Source organism: Adiantum capillus-veneris, chromosome 19 (assembly GCF_014529385.1).
Source record: "Adiantum capillus-veneris isolate H3 chromosome 19, ASM1452938v2, whole genome shotgun sequence".
Taxonomy (NCBI): domain Eukaryota; kingdom Viridiplantae; phylum Streptophyta; class Polypodiopsida; order Polypodiales; family Pteridaceae; genus Adiantum; species Adiantum capillus-veneris.
The window spans coordinates 153,913,289-153,930,981 of NC_140949.1; the positions used below are offsets into that span (position 1 = coordinate 153,913,289).

The following is a 17,693-nucleotide window of genomic DNA, read 5'->3' on the forward strand; positions in this document are numbered from 1 at the left end:
CAAGAGACTCTCTCTCTCTCTCTCTCTCTCTCTCTCTCTCTCTCTCTTTTTGCCCCCTGCTCTGCACACCCCCCCCGCTCGCTTTGCTCTCTCCTGCGCCCCCGCTCCCTTGCTCCCTCTGTCCCATTGCGCCTGCCCCTACCCCCCCGTAGAAGGAGGGTACTCTCTCTCTCTCTCTCTCTCTCTCTCTCTCTCTCTCTCTCTCTCTCTCTCTCTCTCTCTCTCTCTCTCTCTCTCTCTCTTTGCCTCTGCGCCCCTGCTCGCACTCTCTCTCCCGCTCGTTTTCCCCTGCTCTGCACCCGCCGCCCCTGCTCGCATGCTGATCCTCTCTCTCTCTCTCTCTCTCTCTCTCTCTCTCTCTCTCGTTGCCCCCTGCTCCTGCTCACTCTCTGCTCCCCTGCTCCCGCTCGCTGCCCCTTGCTCACCCGCTCGCTGCCCCCTGCTCTGCACCCGCCCCTACTCGCGTGCCCCCCCCCCCCCCCCCCCTTGCTCGCTTTGCTCTCCCCTGCTCCCTCTGTCCCGCTGCGCTTGCCCCCCCCCCCCCCCCCTCTCTCCCTACTCCCTCGTGCTCTACTTGGAACCCCCCAACCCAGCGCTAAACTAACGCGTTGAGAGAGTAACGTAGAGAGAGAAAGAGGGGGAAAAAGTGGCTAGAGAGAAAGAGAGGAAAAAATTACGTAGAGAGAGAAAGAGGGGAAAAATCGCGTAGAGAGAAAAAAAGTGGTGTAGAGAGAGAAAGAGGGGGAAAACCACGTAGAGAGAGAAATAAATAAATAAATAAATAAATAAATAAATAAAAATTTCACTTCTGTATCCCTCTCCCTCTTTTGCTGCGGCCCGTCAATCATGAGAAACAGAACGGCAAGGATGACCCGATGGAGGATGCCATCCAAAAATGCAAAGAAGAATTGAGCGAGTCCATCAGCAAGATGAACCGCCACCTCCTAGGTATTGTTAACGAACTTGACGCACGTGTAGCAGCACATGAAAGCACGATACATACACTCGAGGATCACGTGAAGGCCCAAGATGAGGAAATCCCACTACTCAAGAAAGAGCTTGCAGAGGTCCGATCACATAATGTCCTCGAAGAAGGAGAGCTTCAACCCTCTGCCATTGAAGAACTTAACACGATTAAGGAACAAGTACGGGCCATCAAGGAAGGTGGGAAGCAACAAAAAGAATGACGACCTCGTGGGTAGATGTCATCACAAAGACCCAACAAAAAGCAAAAAAGGCCGAAAAATGGATCGAGATTGTCAAGAAAGGGAAAGGCAAGGAAATAACCCCCACTCCCACGCCAACCATCATCAACTTGACACTAGAAGAAGAGCAAAGGAGACATGTATGGGCCTTACACGTAAGGATATGTGGCGTCAGAGACCAAGATAATGTGGATAAAGAGGTGAAAGAACCCATGACTCTGGTGGGAGTCAGCGAGCAGACGCATACGAGGGCTTGGAGAGTGGGCACTAAGAAAAGTGGGAGCAACGGAGAAACCTCGAAGGAAAGGACACTCATTCTCTGCTTCCCCTCTATGGAAGCGAAGAAAGACTTCTTGAAGAAGAGACCGACTCTAAAGAAGACTGGCATCTTTCTTGGAGATGACCTCACTCTCTCGCAGATTGCTCATATGCAAGAAGTAATGCCGGAAATAAGAGCAAGGGAAAAGGGGAAGATTGCTTTTTACAGGGATGGAAAGGTGGTGATATTGGAGCGACGCCCCGCATGAGGGTGCGTGACCTATGGGACCACACTAAAGATGGCAACCTGGAATTGTAATGGGTCACTCCGTCTTGATGTAGGGGCCTTTGAGGATAGCTTCACGGGGAGAGACATCATTTTCTACTCTGAGACGCATTAAGCACCTGGACAATCCATGCCACAGGTGAGCGGATATAGATGGGAGACAACCTGCAGACAAGAGACTAGATCGGAGCATCAAGGACGGGGCTCAGGGGAAGTGGCAGTTCTATTCAAGGAGGAACCGCAATCACTAATATATATAGCACACAAGGATGAACAGGCTAGGTACGTGTGGGTGAGGCTTAGGGCAGAGAAGGGCAGATACCTCTACATTGCTATTTGTTACTTTTCTCCTAGTATGTCAATATATGCATCACCTAGAGGACAATCCCCCTTTGCTATTTTGGATAATGACATATGGGAGTTTTCCAAGGATGGTGACATTATTATACTAGGGGATTTCAATGCTAGGACTGCCCACCACCAAGCAATATTTTATGATACTTCCGAAGAGATGCTTAGGGAGCTGGACGTCACAGAGATGGATCTATCCAGACTATCACAAGATGAGGAATACACTGAATATGGCAGATACTTGATAGATATGAGAACCGCACATAGATTGGCCATTGTGAATGGCGTGCAAAGATTTTCGACAGATGGAGGCTTTACTTGCTTTCCACACCGACATGGTGCCAGCACAGTGGATTATGTTATGGCCCAGCCAGGTCTCATTCCATTCTTTCAGGATTTCATGGTGGGCACTAGGCCAGTTGGAGTAGCAGTTGATCATGCTATCTTGTCTTTCACCCTGACCTTTCAGTCCAGCACAACTCCATTAGGAGAGGTCCCCACACACAATCGGTATACTTTCATGAGGGAGACGGATTTTGTGTATATGGATGAGATATATAGGCAGCTATGCACCCAGGAGCCGGGACGGCTACTAGATGAACTCACTCATATACTGACAGAGACGCTCCATGATGTAGCATCAGAGGCATATCCCCACAGCCAGCCCACACAGAGACGATTTGGGAGCATGCTCCAGAACAGTTGGTATGATGAGGAGTGTAGAGAGACAAGGATCAAATTACAGAGGGAAGTGCTCATGGGTATTACCACACATAGATAGTCAGAGATTATCTTTCGCCGGCTAGTGCAACGAAAGAAAAGGGCTTATCTATCTCAGCTAGAGCGGGATCTGTATCAGTTATTTATAAGTCAGGACTCAGGCGAAGCATGGAGGCTATTCCACGAGCATTCACCACCACCAACAGTCACCTCCACTGAGATATTTGGGGAATATGCCACATCTCTACACAGCATCAGGGCAACCACCTCTGCCGGACCCACTAGAGACATGCCCGAAGACATGTTCTTCCTTTACTGCAGAGAGGGTAAGGAAAGCCATTGACAGGATGAAGACAAGGAGAGCACATGATCATGATGGTGTGATAGCAGAGCACTTCATCCATGCCAGAGATATGCTTGCAGAGCTCCTGGCTATGATGTTTAATCGAGCCATGTATGAAGGCTTCTCGGAGACTTGGAGTATGTCTACGATTGTGCCTATTTTCAAGTCAGGAGATCCCATGATTCCTGTGAATAATCGCACCATCATGGTTGCCCGAAGACATGTTCTTCCTTTACTGTAGAGAGGGTAAGGAAAGCCATTGACAGGATGAAGACAAGGAGAGCACATGATCATGATGGTTTGATAGCAGAGCACTTCATCCATGCCAGAGATATGCTTGCAGAGCTCCTGGCTATGATGTTTAATCGAGCCATGTATGAAGGCTTCTTGGAGACTTGGAGTATGTCTACGGTTGTGCCTATTTTCAAGTCAGGAGATCCCATGATTCCCGCGAATAATTGCACCATCATGGTTGGTCACATATTAGCTAGGTTATATGCATCCTTTCTTGAGCAGGAGCTGAGTAGATGGGCAAAGCAAGAGGGCATAAGAGCACCAAGGCAAGCAGGTTTCAGAAGAGGTTTCTCCACTCTTGACCAGATTTTGACACTCAGAGGATCTATTGTAGCTTTGTGGACTTCCGCAAATCTTATGACACAGTGCCGAGAGCTAGACTTATACGCAGAGTACAGGACATGGGTGTGCCTACAGAGCTGATATGGGTATCCTGGCTCTATAGAGGACAGTGATGGGGCGGGTACGCACCACTAAGGGAATGTCTGACATTGTCCACTCCACTATTGGAGTAAAGCAGGGATGCCCCCTATCCCCAACTCTTTTTGGGATGTATGTGGATGAGTTTTCGGACTATGTAGAGCGTCAGGGGGACAGGGGGGCTCAGCTAGCAGGGACATGGATTCCGTTGTTACTATATGCTGATGATATTGTGCTGATTTCTGACTCTCCAGAGGGGATGCAACATCATTTGGATGCTCTGCATACATTTGCTCGTGACAGTGGATTGTCTGTCAATCTGGGGAAAACCAAGGTTATGGTGTTCAACACCACACCACAGTGGGTTTGGAGGTCGGCACCCACATTTATGTATGGCCACGAGACTGTGGAGTACACAGATGCATATACTTATCTTGGGGTAGTCTTCGGTGGACCGGTGTTTTCACTAGACTGATGAGAGCATATGCAGCTTTGGGAGGACTGGAGAGGATGTGTTCGCAGGTTCAGTTTCAGGAACCGCAAACAAAGCTTTGGCTTTTTGACACTCTAGTGACTCCAGCTATGCTCTATGGAGTTCAGGTGTGGGGACCCTCAGTAGACCACCATGGGAGATTTTGGCAACACAGATGGACGGAGATGTATGGAGAGGCCTCTGATCTCTATGATCACTCGGATGATTCGGGCTAAGGCCTCAGTACCACATTTGATTATCCGAGCTGAGCTAGCTGCCTCCCCCCCTCGTGGTGGAGGCATTGACTATATCAGTATCCTTTATGCACGGTCTATGGGATCTCCCCAGGGACAGATATGCTCGGCTTGCCCTGGAGTCATCTTGACAACTAGCTCTACAAGGCGATACATCATGTTGGTATGGACAAATGACAGCATGGTTTCAGTCGCATGGTCTCAACATGGATAGATTACCTCCGGTTCAATACTCCCTGGATGCACCCTCCCTGTCTCTCACACGGACAAAGATCATTAGACTCATACGTCAGGATCTGATTCAGCTAGATACCAGGAGCACGTGGATACAGCCGACACAGGAGTTGGACACGAAGATGGCCTTCTACAGAGAGCATCTTCTCCAGCTCACGGAGGACGGCTTTGTGACTAGGCCCGCATACATGGATACACACTTATCTCATGGGATAAGATGTGCTATTGGACAGATACACACATCCTCACATTAGCTCCAGATCGAGACTGGCCGTTTTCGAGGGGTGCCGGCAGGGGCCAGGATATGTCACCTATGTAACTTAGAGCCAGAGACAGAGCTGCAGTACACATGTCACTGCCCGGCATACTATGAGATACGCGGCCGCTTCCACTGCCTGTTCAGAGAAGGTTTCGGAGTCATGAGATACAAGGATCAGAGGTGTCTCGGATTGTTCCTGCTAGAGCTGCGTAGACTTAGGGAGAGCTTGCCGAGGACATCAGGGGAAAGACAGTCTCAGAGACGAATCACAAATTTCTTTACACCAGCCAGAGGAGAGCCAACGGAGCAGCCATTACAGCAGATCTCAGAGCCTACTCATACTAGAGGTACACTGCTTGACTGAGCCACTGAGCTTGGCAGATCCAGTCGCCCACGACCTCGGGGGGTCTCACACTACCAACGAAGACTGCAACAGAAGATACAGATCACTCTAGCTCGACATGCAAGACGCCCAACCAGAGTACTGACCATGGAGGAGGTCGATGAGATCCGACAATGATCGATGAGAGATTTCATCTGAACCCCCAACCCCCCCCCCAATCCCTTATTTCCTTTTTCCTTAGTGTTTTAGTGTTAGTTCGTTGTAACTTTGTAATTTCCGTACTCAGACTTATACATGGTATCAGATTCACCACTTGTAACTTTTTGGTCTCATAGGTCATTTTGGCCTTTTGAAGATGTTAATATAACATTTCATTTCTCTCTCTCTCTCTCTCCCCCCCCCCCCCCCTTGGTCTCTACGCTTCCGCATCGTCGACTTTGACAGACCCGTTAAGAATAGAGCTCTTAACACCTTTTTCATGCTTAGCTTAAGTGGTTGTTTGGGAAACCTTCTCGTCTTTGGTTATTTTGAAATGTAATGTTAGACAAGTTTTAAATCCAACCCTGCACCAGCGCGCTACACAAGGTTTTGTGGAAAAATTTAAGCTCAAGTCTCTTTACAGTGATCATTAGTGGATCACTTGGGTCACTGTGATGTGGGCTTGTGTTCCATGATCATGTTCTGGAGGTCCTACAGAGTTCTAGTCAGTCTCATAGCTTTTTCCCCCCCTTCAGAAGTGGCATCCAGACAAACATAATGGAGAGGAGTTTGCAAAAGCCAGATTTCAGGAGATAAATGAAGCATACAGAGGTACTCTACCTAGCTTGGATGAGTCTTTTAAACTTTTTGTTTGAGCAGTCAGTAGACATATGTTCATAAATTCAAGCCGTATATAGTAACTGCATCAGCCAATACTGCAATTCATGTGACATAGGGCATAAAAACTTGTATGTTTGTTTACTTATGCTCTTTGATAATTGCATAGCCTACCATCTTTGTTTACTAAATTTGGAAGGATTGATAATCTCTTTCTGTGTTTTTTGTTGTACTTTTCTGTGCATCTCAATTTGGCCTTAATATCCAGTCCACAGTACTTCTTGGCCCAGTGGCAGTCTACTCAGCTGCAAGGCTTACTTTCTCAAAAGAGAAAGATGGAGGTCCATGAGGGGTGGACAAAGGGGCTTCGTGAGAGTCCTTCTGAGGCTGTATAGGAACTTCTCCTCCCATTGTGGTGGGTGCCAATGATCTTGTAAGCCAGGTGCTTGGAGGCGGCAGTCCATGTCTGATGTGAGGCTCACTTATGGTGTATAGAAAGATGTAGGGCTATCTTTGTGGGGTTTAACAAGAGGGCTTCTAGAAAGGTCTCTCTTTGAGGCTCCCTAAGTTTATGTGATCTAGGATGCTTTAATGGATCTTATTTGGAAAAGTCAAGAGATAGTTTATGTAAGCTGTGTAAAGAGAGCCAGAATTGTGAGATTATCAGAGAGATTCCTTATGATCATTGGTGCCAGGCAGAGTTGCGATGGCGTCAGTAGTCTCGTTGTGGTTGCTGCACCACTAATATACATTTTGTTACAGCTTGAAGGTGGGGTGGAGGTGGAGACCAAAATTGGCAGAACTGGCAAGTGGAGAGGCAGGGTTTCTTGGCATTGTGGGGTGGGGGGGGGGGGGGGAGGAATAAGCTGACCTGTGTTAGTTCCCTGTAAGGTTACTCATATGCTGCACGTCACAAACTAATGCGTGCCAGATGTCTTTTCTCAAGTCCCACGTAACACAATAAGTATTTATTGGCACGTCATCTTTCTTCTGAAGGTGTTCATTAATTGTGGTGCACATATCCATGTGGGCAAAGAGGGCCCTTATTTCATTGAGTTTGCATTCGACTGCAGTGTGTATCTTTTATAATGTTTGCTATATTAGCGGTCTTCTTCCTTACTCTGCGGATGTCTGACACTTGCCATATTTTGTGGATTTTTAGTTTTGATTGATCCTGCAAAGAGGCTTGATTATGACTTGGGTGTGGAGATACCTCTGAGTGACTACAGTGCTGCTGTAAGTTTTTGCTGCATTGTTTACCCTTGTGTCCTCATTATTCGATTCAAGTTATTACATACTGAACTTGGTAGGGGGCTCAGATGCAACTTTGTAGCCATGCATTTCATCAACTAAAACATAGTGTACTGAACGTTGTTACTTGTGTGCATGTGCAGGAGTATCTTGAGCGGTTTCGGGGCTTGATTTTAACCTGCAATGGACTTGGTATGGGTAGCATACCCCGGTGGTAAAGTTTCTTGGTTGAGGTATTGATGATTGAACAACCATTAACCATGGAGAGAATTCCCATTAGGGATTACTGTTGTATCTTGTACTATGCAAAATAGGACTACCTTGTTGAGGCTCATTCTTATGCTTGGCAAAGATCCAGGCAGTATTTAGAAAGGCGTCTTCATGTGGACTGAGTGGCTAGTTTGGCACATCAAGACAAGTTGGCGGCTTTCGACATTTTGATTTAACATGCAATGCAACAAGAGGTGCAATTCCTGTAGCGGGTGAATCTGCGTCATAGAATTTAAACTTCATCTTATATCAGTACATCAAATTTGTAGTATCCAAAAAGCAACTTAGCCATAGGACAGGGCATTGCATTCACAGGCAGATACATGATATTGAGTATTTTGGGTATATCGTGTCAGTTCCCTCAAAAAAGGTACATCATTTTTTGAATCTTTGATGATTATGGCTTTTGTTTTTGGCAAACAAAAGGATCTCTGTGTTAATTGAATCACATCCAAAGGTCTACAAACATGTCCAAGGCAAGAGGGCTTTGGGAGACTCTCCTAAAATGCCAATGGTGAGTACAGTAGCATTGAAATGGGTTTTCTGGCAGATTTCAATTTCAGACATGTTTCAGCGAAAAAAGGGGCTGAAATAGGTTGGTCTTAGGTTAAGGTGGAATCCCTCATACAAGGCCATTCCTTAATCACAGTCTTGTATGTCCCCAAAATAAACTCCATCTGATGGCTATATGTATGTCTATGTATAAGGACAAGCTTGCATATTTACAGAGAATGGCAATTTTTAGGTCTCCCTTCCCCGTTTCCATTCCAACTCCCCGTTGTGTGTTTCAGATGTGAGTATCCGTAATAGGGAATGGCATTTCACGCCGGTTGTTGTTCCCAGTTCCGCATTTCGATTTCCTGTTCCGGGGAACTATGCAAGTTTGTCCTCCTCAAAGTTGCATTGTCCAAACGAAACCTTGAATGAATTTTCTATTTGCTTTGTACTTAGATACCTTTTGAACCTTGTTAAAGAAAGTATTGTTTGAAATAGATTGTATCTATTGTCAACCTTTCTTGTTTGAAACTTAAGAGGTCCTCGCCGAGTGGGCCCAATAATAAAAAAAAGTCTTCCCTACTTATGGTACCTCATCTGGTGGGGCCTAAGACCCGCAACACACCCGAAAAGCATAGCGTAAACAACTGATGATGACGTGGCAACTGATTGTACGGACTCGTAGGCTTGAGATGGCTATTGAAAACAAGTATTTGAGTCTCACCCAAAAAGCGCGAAATTGTTGGATCATGATCTATGTATTACGCCCAAATCACAAACTAGATACACAGACTTGCTTTAGAGCTTGATTACATGCAATTTTCACATTCTCTCCAAAGTCCAAAAGCCAAAACTCTACTCAATGCCAACTTTTTTACTTAAGGCCCTGAAAATTGCAAAAAAGAGCTTCAATTTCTTAGCAATGTTTCAAATCACAAAGAAGTGGCGCCCTTAGAACCCATTCATCATGGTGAACCAACTTATACCAATAAAAGTGATTTTGACCAAAATTCTTGAATGGCGATCCATGTACCTAGTCCTTGTTTCAACCTGAGGATTTTTTAACACTTGTGGACAATGTTACTCTAAGCCTATTGGTGAATTTGGATTAAGATTGCACGAGTTACGTTTTATATTGTGTTTATGGTCAAGTTATGGTTATTGATGCCAAAAATGATTTTCAGACATCAACTTCATGGCGATTTTGAATGCTCTCTAGAGACTCACATTTTTTTTGGGTCAAACTTCCAAAATGCCTCGACGCAAAACTTGAGCTCAGAGAGAGCATGAAGTGGCTCCATATGAACTCATTAGAGTTGATTTTCCATGAGCAAGCACATGTCTCCAGAAAATGTGATCGTGGCAAAGTTTCAAAATAAAGATGTGAAGAGGATCAAAGCCACAGTTTTCCCTAGATGCCATGTTTCAAAATAAAGATGCGAAGAGGATCAAAGCCACAGTCTTCCCTAGAGAGTTATTGTGTAGCTACACACCCAAAAAGAGTACTCGAAGCGGCAAAGTCCATCCATGTAGATAAGTACTTCAGATTGCTGCCATGAGGGCACTGATTTCAACCGAGCACATGAGCTCATGAGTACTATTGAATACAACGATGAAGCCAGATTAACCGACACGGATGGAGTAGATTGTAGCAAAAATATCATAGAAGCCCTTCACATCCCGACTTACAAAGACCGCGAAAGCGGACAATGACAGAGCATTCATATGGCTAAAAGGTTAAAATTTCACCTGTAGGGACTTGTCATTCCCAAAGACGAAGATGGATCCATGGTTCATATCTGAGCACTTTCAGACCCCAGAGCCACCAAGGTACACTCAACTGCTAAGACACATGGTGGTGGTATGGCAATAGGACTCTCAGAGCGCAGATTGGTACGCAACGATTTTGGCTCATATTTACTTGATCGCATTGTTGAAGGTAATTTGAAGAGCAACAAAAAGTACCAGTCCTACATCAATGTTGGCCCGATGCTTGCTAGAGTGGCGTATTAAGCATTTGAATGATGAATGAGCTTCCACACCACACAATGAGAGCTCATTCAAGAGAACAAGCAGCACGCTAAAGCGGTAAAAGGGTTGGACACCACCCGTGTCAAAAAGGTAACAAGGGGATCAAGCTCTTGACAATGATAACAAAGAGCTAACCTTTGAGGAAGAATTGGATGAAGGGCTCCAAAGTGATGTCCCATCAGAATTTCTAGAGAGCTCAAACAAAGGCCCCAAGTCAAAGGATGAAGAAAAGTTGTCTGAGGAACAACAGATAGCGCAAATTGAAGCCAGACAGAGAATGGAGACTGCTCTAAAGAGAGCAGAAAAGAGGAAGCAATCCCAGTACTTAACAAGGCAAGTGATCAAGAAGATGAATAGGACTTCGTTGGATTAACCGTCCAACACAAAAAAGAACGAGAGGAAAGGAGGGGGAAAATAATAGAAGAGATTGATCAGATGAACGCACAGAGAGAAAGGATTGGGAAGGAGTTGAAAAGGAAATCAGAATCACGGTACAAACACAAAAGCTCTCAAGTTTGCACTCCGGATACACACTCATAAACACAGGCAAAGTTGCCACTTATAAAGAGGTGAGATACAATTTTTAAAGTCAGATCAACGATGTCAAATCCTGGTGCCCGCTGATGCCCTTGCTTAAATTCCCAATGCCCATTTCCAAAGGATCAACACTAAATCAGCAGAATAATTTACTGGCAGAGCATACATACTACATACTACTGGCACTGGGCAGAGCATACATACTACTCGCTCAATCTAAATAAAATTCATTTCCCAAGAGATCCCCACCCTGTCCCCTTCCTTGCCCATCTTCTATCGCATGTCCTCTGCCCATGCTGACCCCCTCTGCAGGCATCATTTGATATACATATCGGCCAAATTGTTCAACAGCACCCACAGGCCAAGGTGGGATACATGAAAGGCTCAGAGCTTTCATGGATATAATGAAATTAGGACACAGCTTCCACCCTCGAAGAAAACCAAGCATCCATAGGAGATGGCCACCCGAGCATGCGCTGGAGACATGCTACATGCATTAATCCCCAAAGAATTAGCACATAGAAGGCGGCTGCAACCTTCACAACCTGCCCCATTTTGCACACATGTGCTCAAGGATTCCATAAGCCACCTGCAAAAAACAATAATTGCTGCAGGGGAGATGAGCATCCCTTCATCTCTTGCCTTCAACGTAGAGAGCCCCGCAGACCATGAGTAGCGAAAAAAGCAATCCGATGACTCTCAATCAACGTTCCAAAAAGTGCACCATTTCTCAACCCACTCCCCTACGCAGCGAGAGAGTTTGAGCGAGAGCCAAGGAAGGGATTTAGTTTTTACAGACGAATTTTTTTGATAGTTTTGCTTCATTACTTCTTGCCAAGTTTTTAAGTGGCGTTGGTGTGGTTTATGATAGTTTTGCGCCTGTTCAATTGTAGGCAAGCTTACAGAGTAACTCCACTCCTTGGCCATGGTTTGCTGGTTGACGATGTTCGTGTGTGATAACCACCTATAAAGCACTATCACACACACACACAACTCAACATTTGCACTAGAACGCGGCCGAGGGTCCACATTGACTAACTCTCTCTCTCTGGTTAGAATACAATTAACTGCTTAGACTTTAATCACACACCCTGATCACTGACTACATGAGGATTCATCTTCCAAAGTAACAACAATTAATCAAAAAGCAAGCTCAATAACCCAAAGCAAGTTTAAAATACACATCAAATTGACTTATCTTCTGCACAGTGACCACATAATCGCAGATGACCCATCTCACAAGATCCAAAGACCAGGGCTTTGCTACTAAATATGATGCACTTGACTCACGAAGACGACAGACTCCCTTCGACTATAGAGAAAATGAGAGAGGGAATGAAAAATGAGCAAAGTGTGTTTAAGTCTCCACCAACTTAGCTTATATAGGAAAGCACTTACTCTTTTAGGACAACCAATGTGAACCTACCATTGAGGCTCCCGTTGCCCCTTGGCATTCTCATTAGCCCTTTTGTCTCAAGTTGCAAATTTTCCTTCTTATAAGCACTCTCGAACATAGGCCGGATTCACAATCCATGGCTATCTTGGCACCTTTGTCTTTGCATGCTGCTGTCACACTTGACATGCTTTAGCTATCTAACCTACTTACACACTTACTCTTAGTCTATCTTTAGGACCTGTGTCTCGTTCAAAGATCCTAGCTAGTCCTTGATCTCATAGATTCACCAACTTTTCATTGCTTGTCTCTTTGCAAAATTGCTAGGTTTTACTTGATGTCTACCACTCGACTTCTTTTCTACTTGTGGAAAGTTATTGACTAGTTTTCTACGTGCTTGGGGGCTTTGAGCAAAGATAAGCATCATAAAATTTCAACCATAGCAAGAGAGGTTCGTCATCTTATATAGAAGTGCAAGTCCAACAATTAGCACTTGAAGTGAGGCAATACTGTGGATGACAACAAGGGTGTAAATAGTATGCAGATTGTAGTAAGGTAGGGAGAAGTTTTTGAAGAGAACGTGGCTTGAGGTGTCCACGAAGCCACCTTGCGTAATGTTGGCCATGGAAAAAGGTGTACTCCTGACAACTATGTAATTTCTAGATATAACAGAGTTGTTGACGATGAAAAGATTATCATCTTCTTACATTTGCAACCTTCTTTCTTAGGTTTAGATTCCTAGCAATTCTACTTTCTTTCTCTTTGTGTTTTAATTAAAAAGATTGTTGCGTCTTCTCAAGAATAGGTCTTTGAGTCCCCAAAGAGTTGGTCTAACGGTAAGGCTTTGGCCTCTCAACCTACGGGTTGTGGGTTCAAAGCCCCGGTTGGGTCACACTCTAGAGGGACACCTTGTGCTCACCTGGTGTTCACGTTGCTAGGGCTCTTGCCCTTGGACACTTGAGTGCATCCTCCTCCTGTGGTGGGTCACCCGAGGAGGAGGTTCCTAGCTGGTTGCTACGAGTTCTCTCCGTCGTCCCCAGCATGTGGTGCATCAATTAGGTGGCCATGGTGATGCCTACGCGTGGCTCTTGCCCGATGGTACGCGGCCCTTGCCCGACCATGTAACATGGCTAATATTTGGAAGGGATAAGCACCTCCCCTTGTGGGCCCTATGGTGTGTCGAAAAAAAAAAGAATAGGTCTTTGAATTTTCATGCATTGCTCTGATGGTCATACTGTAGTGACTACCATTTTTGGTTGTATCTACCAAGGAGTAATGTCATAATGAAGCAAAGGAACAATATGCTCTTCTTATATCTGTGTTTATTGGAAATAGCTCAAGCCTAGTGTTGACTTCTTCCACGCCTATGTAGGGAAAAATGGATTTATTGCTCATGGATGTATCAAGCATGAGAACTCCTCACATATTGGAAATCACTATTACCATACATGTGGTAGTGATTTGTGTGAACACACTTAGGACCATTGGGGCCTTTTTTCCCTCACTAGGAGGTTTCCCCCCCCAAGCATTGTATATACACCCATCATTCTAGGGCTAACTTATCTTTCTATTGTGCACGAAGAAATCTACTCTCTGTTTTGTGCCTTGAGCTTCTTCATATTCTCCAAGAGTTGTGTGCATCCTTGCAACCCTAATTCCAATAATTGGTATCAGAGAAGGTTGCATCCTCCCAAGCATAGTTGATACTGTTGCCATAACCCGTCTGCTCACTTTCTCCGATTTGTGTGAGCTTTGGTGAGCATCAACATGCCGCTTAATACTTCAAGATAGCTTAAAGAGTTGGGCGTGCTTAGAATTTTGATTCGGGCTTATTTAGACCTCTGTCTCTACTACGGATAGTACTGCGCAGATAATTTCATCCTTTTGTACATAATTTTTGTAAGTGCATTTTTTTGCAAATAAGTCCCTTACAGTCTTCTTTGGGTTTTGTGTTATATAGCATGTGTAGTCCTCCTTCGTATTCCTCCTTCTGGACAGTCTTCACATCAAGTACAATCACTCGCCATGGTTGACAACAACACAGATGTTTTCAAGATGTTCGTTGTTGAGGACAAACTAGATGGAGATAACTACCTAATGTGGTCTTACTTGATGACACATGTTGTTGTGTCAAAGGACGTTTGGAATGTCATGCAGGGCATTGATGTACACCTACCTTCCGTTGATACAGGCTTTGTTGAGGATGTTGTAGGTTCTTGCAGGTTTGTCGTTGATAGAGTTTCTTTACCTATGGCTGAGCAGTCTAGTTGGGATGCTAGAGATGCGCGGGCTCATGCGTTGATTGCATTATCTATCAATCACATTATTACTCCTTACATTTGCTCATAAAAATCAACAAAATAGGCTTTGGATACCCTGCCTGATCTTTATGCAAGTTGCGATGAGGCTAAAATTGTATTGCTGTGTAAAGAGCTAGAGTCAAAGATTATGCAAGAGGAAGATGACATGGATACTTTCCTTGCTTGTATCAAGGATATTGATGAGTAAATCATTTTTGCAAGTGAATTCATTTATGACAGTTTACTTCCCGTTCACTTGTGCAAACTATTCTCTTACGTCATTTTACCCATTTGATCATCTTAGGGGATATCTTGAAAAGGAATATTCAATCCCATCTTCTTTAAATTTTGGCCCACTTATCCCCATTGATGTGGACTAATTTTCAACAACTCTGATAGATTTATCGTGCATTGTATAGGAGTTGGCATTAACTCATGTAAGCTTTTAGTGTCCATCATCTTTGGAATCAGATTCCATTGTGAGGACACTACCCTTACCTCCAAGTTTTCTTCATGTTCTCTTGTATATTATGGTAGAGTCCGTAGAGAGTGTGGTTTGCTCTCTTCAGATGCTATAGACCCAGCATCATCATATTTCAGTCTTGTCAATTTTTTTCTTTGTGTCACACTTGTTGGACTTGTTTTTATTGCTAGCATTGCCGATAAAAGTGTGTAACTTATCATATATGCATGTAGTGGATGCCATAGTGGGAATGACATACATTTCAAAAGTGCACATTGAGTAAGGTCTTACCATTTTTATCAAAGACATTGCCTAATCCTCTTTTGGCAGTAATGACAACTCTAATATTACGTACATTTCAATGCTTTGAAGCATTCACTTCCTAGGTGTCAGTGGCTTTGTGGGTAACTCCTCCAGATATTGACCGGTGCGAAGTCACTCTCCTCTTTCAAGAAGCACCTCTCCAAAACAATTGAGAGCCTTGAATCTTGAGGAGAGATTCCTCCAAAAGACTGCTTGATGGTTGTTTTTCTTTGTGTCTACTCAATTCTCTGTAGTGGGATATCCCTCTAAGATTGAGAGATCTTTGCTTTCGTTCTTGATTGTCGTAGGAACAAGACCCTTGGTAGAAATTGGACAAGTTAGGCCGGTGGATAGGGAAATAGGCACTCAACGACTGGTGATCAAAGAGTTAGTAGTCAATAGGCGTGACCAGGGGATGGTCGGCTAGAATCAAGAGCAGTAGAGATAAAAGGTGTGGAGCCGGTGTCATCCATCGGTGGACCCAACAAGCTCTTGCAATACAATTCACTTCAACAATCACGTTTGCCTATACGCCCAATTTCAAAATTAGGCTAGTGAGGCTTGAATTGATAGACTAGGGTCAAACACCCTGTTTATAGTGAGCTACACACATTGGTTGTGGATAAAGCAAAAAAGAGAATGTTGACTTGAAGCTCACAACGAGGCTCACAACAACGCACACACACACACACACACACACACACACACACACACACACACACACACACACACACACACACACACACACACACACACACACACACACACGCACACACACACACACACACACACACACACACACACACACCTAATAATGGAAGATCAATTAGAGAAGCGTAATCTCGGCCAAATGAAGAGCTTGAGGGTGCATTGGAAAGATCTTGCAGAAGGCTATCAAGGGATGTACTTAATGAATCAATATGGGAATTCATTTTATGAGGAATCAAACCAAAAAATCGACTCTATCTAAAGAAATGTCCAATTAATAAGCACCAAATCTAATTGTAATCAATCCCTAATAAACTAATGAAGGTAATGGTCCGTGGGCATACCTTCAATGAGCTGATCAAGGATCAATAAGTTATGGATAATTCGAGGAGAGAGAGAGAGAGAGAGAGAGAGAGAGAGAGAGAGAGAGAGAGAGAGAGAGAAAATTGAGTGACGACCAAAGTGTGTATGTGCACACTAGGTCCTCACTAGGTCTAGCATAGAGATAGAGAATAGGTTAGGATCAAAGGTAGGTAATTAGGAGATGCTAATTACACCATAAGCTTTGATACCACTTGAATGGTTATGGTGGGTAGAGTAGTATAGCATTCATTGCTAATACATGTGACTAGAGAGAGTTTAATTGAGAGGCTAACTAAATGCACAATAGACTATAATGTAGACACACACACACAAATTGATTATTTAACTTGAAAAAATGACCACAAAGCTTATTATATAGGCATAGCACCTAGTGCTTACACCTATCCAAGGGTCACTTGACTCTTCATGAAAGGGAAATACACCTCTTGACCCTTGACCCTTCTATTTGGCTCTACACATGGCTCTTGGGACATCACATGCCATTGGCACACATGGGCTATCACATGATGCTATGTACATGGCATTTACATGGAAATCTACATAAATAGGGTGAGTTCTTGCGGTGCAACAAACCCCACATCTCAACACTTTATGGTAGATCATATAGGAGAGCATGAGAATCTGGCACAACTTCAATATAATTCAACATAATCTAATTCCTCTTTCATCATCTTTTTGAGGACTCTTACTAGGTGGAATAAGATTTTCAAGTCCTATTCCTGCTCTTGAATGGTCATTCTTGTGAGTTTTCCTCAACTATTGGATGCATTGTTCTCAAGCAAGATAGCTACTCCGTGGTCAAAAACTCTTTTGGTAATTTGTAATGTGAATAGTGTCCCTTTGATTTCAACCAATGTACTTCATACACAAATAAGATGGTATATTTCCTAGCAAGACTTCTAATTGAATTCCCATGCCTTGGAGAGTCATAGTTGTTAGCCTCCGTGCTTGAGGGTTTCCATTAATGTCAAGTTGATTTAGTAGATATTGAGGTATGCAATCCAATACTTGGATTACATTTGGGAGAATAGATATTTAGGTATACAATCTAGTACTTGGATTACATTTGGGTGAGGAGGAAATTGATAGACTTGTTGCTCATGGTAGTTCATAGCCTTCCATTGCTGCACCATCCTCTTGGCACCGATGAAAAACATTTGATATCTCTCCACATCCAAATAAGAATCGTCATCATGTAGGTAGGTTCAAATATGGAGTTGCATCTCTCTCTCTCTATAAATTCTTAAACTCAAACATTGAGTATAAAAATTAGAATTATGATATTAGTTGGGCTCTACGTGGA

The 17,693-nt window shown here is 44.0% G+C and overlaps 1 protein-coding gene across 1 annotated transcript in view; it reads left to right on the forward strand.

Annotated features, from left to right (window-relative positions):
• Nucleotides 1–8,163, forward strand: part of LOC147435109 (uncharacterized) — a 60,710-nt gene extending 52,547 nt beyond the window's left edge. The window contains exons 3-5 of the mRNA XM_086490097.1: nucleotides 6,174–6,249; nucleotides 7,418–7,491; nucleotides 7,650–8,163. Coding sequence (XP_086346223.1) covers nucleotides 6,174–6,249; nucleotides 7,418–7,491; nucleotides 7,650–7,724 — 225 coding nt within the window. The 3' untranslated portion in view covers nucleotides 7,725–8,163. The remainder of the gene's footprint in view (nucleotides 1–6,173; nucleotides 6,250–7,417; nucleotides 7,492–7,649) is intronic.
• Nucleotides 8,164–17,693: the final 9,530 nt, after the last annotated feature.